Genomic DNA, 2,068 nt, shown 5'->3' with positions numbered 1-2,068 from the left:
TCTTTTCTTTTCTTTTTTCTTTTCTTTTCTTTTCTTTTCTTTTCTTCTCTTCTCTTCTCTTCTCTTCTCTTCTCTTCTCTTCTCTTCTCTTCCTTTCTTTTCTTTTCTTTTTTTTGAGACGGAGTCTCGCTCTGTCGCCCAGGCTGGAGTGCAGTGGCGCAATCTTGGCTCACTGCAAGCTCTGCCTCCCTGGGTCCATGCCATTCTCCTGCCTCAGCCTCCCAAGTAGCTGGGACTACAGGCGCCCGCCACCACGCCTGGCTAATTTTTGTATTTTTAGTAGAGATGGGGTTTCACTGTGTTAGCCAGGATGGTCTCGATCTCCTGACCTCGTGATTTGCCCACCTTGGCCTCCCAAAGTGCTGGGATTACAGGCGTGAGCCACCGTGCCCAGCCCATCTCAGGATTCTTAATGTAATCATGCCCACAAAGTCCCCTTAGCCACGTAAGGCGACGTGGTCACAGGTTCTGGGGATTAGGATGTGGCCATCTTGGGTGGATCCTTATTCCATCTTCCACACTATATTAGGAAACATAAAATAACATAAGTTATGATTTCAAGCTATCGTATCAGCAGGGTTTAAGGTGAGGGTATGGGGAACTGGGCATTTTAATAAACGGTGAAGTGTAGATTACCACATCTGCTTTGGAGGACAGTCAGCTGTCCTTAAAATCAATAACAGGTACACCCATGAACCCGGTAATTCTATGTCTTGGGATTTGCCTTCCAGGCACACTGAGCTCAGGGCACAGAGAAGTCAGTATGAGGATATTTATGGCAATGCTGTTTATGGGAGAAAAAGAAACATGATAACTAAGTGTTTACTGTTTTGGAAACGACCAGAAAACCAACCCATAAATATGGAATATTAGTGCTAGGGAATATTACACAGCAATGAAAAAAAAAAACCGAGGTGGCTCAAACCTCAAAGATCTCCAAGTTATAGCTCAACGAAAAGTCATTTGCAAAACAGCACGTAGATAGTTTGTTTGGTGCTTTAGGCCAAACAGCATGTTCAAAACACCATATTCCTACAGGCAGAGGAAGACCTGAGAGCGTAAATGACACAGTACTAACTGCTTTTATCTGGGGAGGTTGAAGTTATGTCCAGGGGACTTCAGCTTTATCTACAAGTGTGACTCAGAGAGGAGTGTATTCACATAATACTTGCATAGTATAAAAGGAAGTTCGAAATGTAAGGGTATAATGAAGCACGATAACAGCGTAATGAAACAGAAGGTCAGATACTCTGTAGTAATCTCCAGAAGTCCACATTCTTCAGGAAATCATACTTGATTCTAGGGCTACGGATTACATATAAACAGTGGCCTGGGGTGGGAGTCGGGGCGGAGCCCAGGGTTCTTTCTAGCCGGCTTCCTTGGAAGTGTTAGTGTTTTGTTTTTCTTTTTTTTCCCCAGTGGAAAATAACTTTTATTGAGACCCCATGAGCTGCAAAATCTGTTCCTGGCATTAAGCTCCTTCTTCCTTTGCCATTCGGTCTTCCTTGGGTGGTCCCATGAATGCTTTCTTCTCCTCCATGGTCTGGAAGTGGCCATGGCCAAACTTGGAGGTGGTGTCAATGAACTTAAGGTCCATCTTCTCCAGAGCCCGCCGCTTCGTCTCCACCAGCCAGGACTTGCGGAGGGTGAGCACCCGCTTCTTGGTTCCCACCACACAGCCTTTCAGCAGGACAAAGTCATTGGTCACTTCACCATAGTGGACAAAGCCACCCAGAGGGTTGATGCTCTTGTCAGACAGGTCATAGTCGGTGGAGGCATTGTTCTTGATCAGCTTGCCGTCCTTGATAAGGTAGCCCTGGCCAGTCTTATAGATCTTCTTGTTGATCTCAGTGCAGTGACGGTAGCCTTTCTGCCCAGCGTGTGGCACAGAGAAGGCCACAAGAGCAGGATGCCATGCCCCAATACAGGCCACCTTGCACAGGCCTCCATGGGTCTTGTGGGGCAGCTTTTTGGTGTGCCAACTACTGGTGACCCCTTTGTAGCCTTTACCCTTGGTCACCCCGATGACATCTATCATCTCATCCTGCCCAAACACTTGGTTCACAGG

The 2,068-nt window shown here is 46.7% G+C and overlaps 1 protein-coding gene across 1 annotated transcript; it reads right to left on the bottom strand.

Annotated features, from left to right (window-relative positions):
* Positions 1-1,471: 1,471 nt before the first annotated feature.
* Positions 1,472-2,065, bottom strand: LOC108524926 (60S ribosomal protein L3-like; the record flags this gene model as incomplete). Its single annotated transcript, XM_017866010.1, has 1 exon — positions 1,472-2,065. A coding segment is annotated over one exon (594 nt), but the record flags the coding sequence as incomplete, so codon positions are not given.
* Positions 2,066-2,068: the final 3 nt, after the last annotated feature.

This window comes from Rhinopithecus bieti, unplaced genomic scaffold (genome assembly GCF_001698545.2).
Source record: "Rhinopithecus bieti isolate Rb0 unplaced genomic scaffold, ASM169854v2 repeat_32596, whole genome shotgun sequence".
NCBI classification, from domain to species: Eukaryota; Metazoa; Chordata; class Mammalia; order Primates; family Cercopithecidae; genus Rhinopithecus; species Rhinopithecus bieti.
The sequence above is the reverse complement of the archived record's forward strand: the minus strand, read 5'-3'. Positions and strand labels throughout refer to the sequence as shown.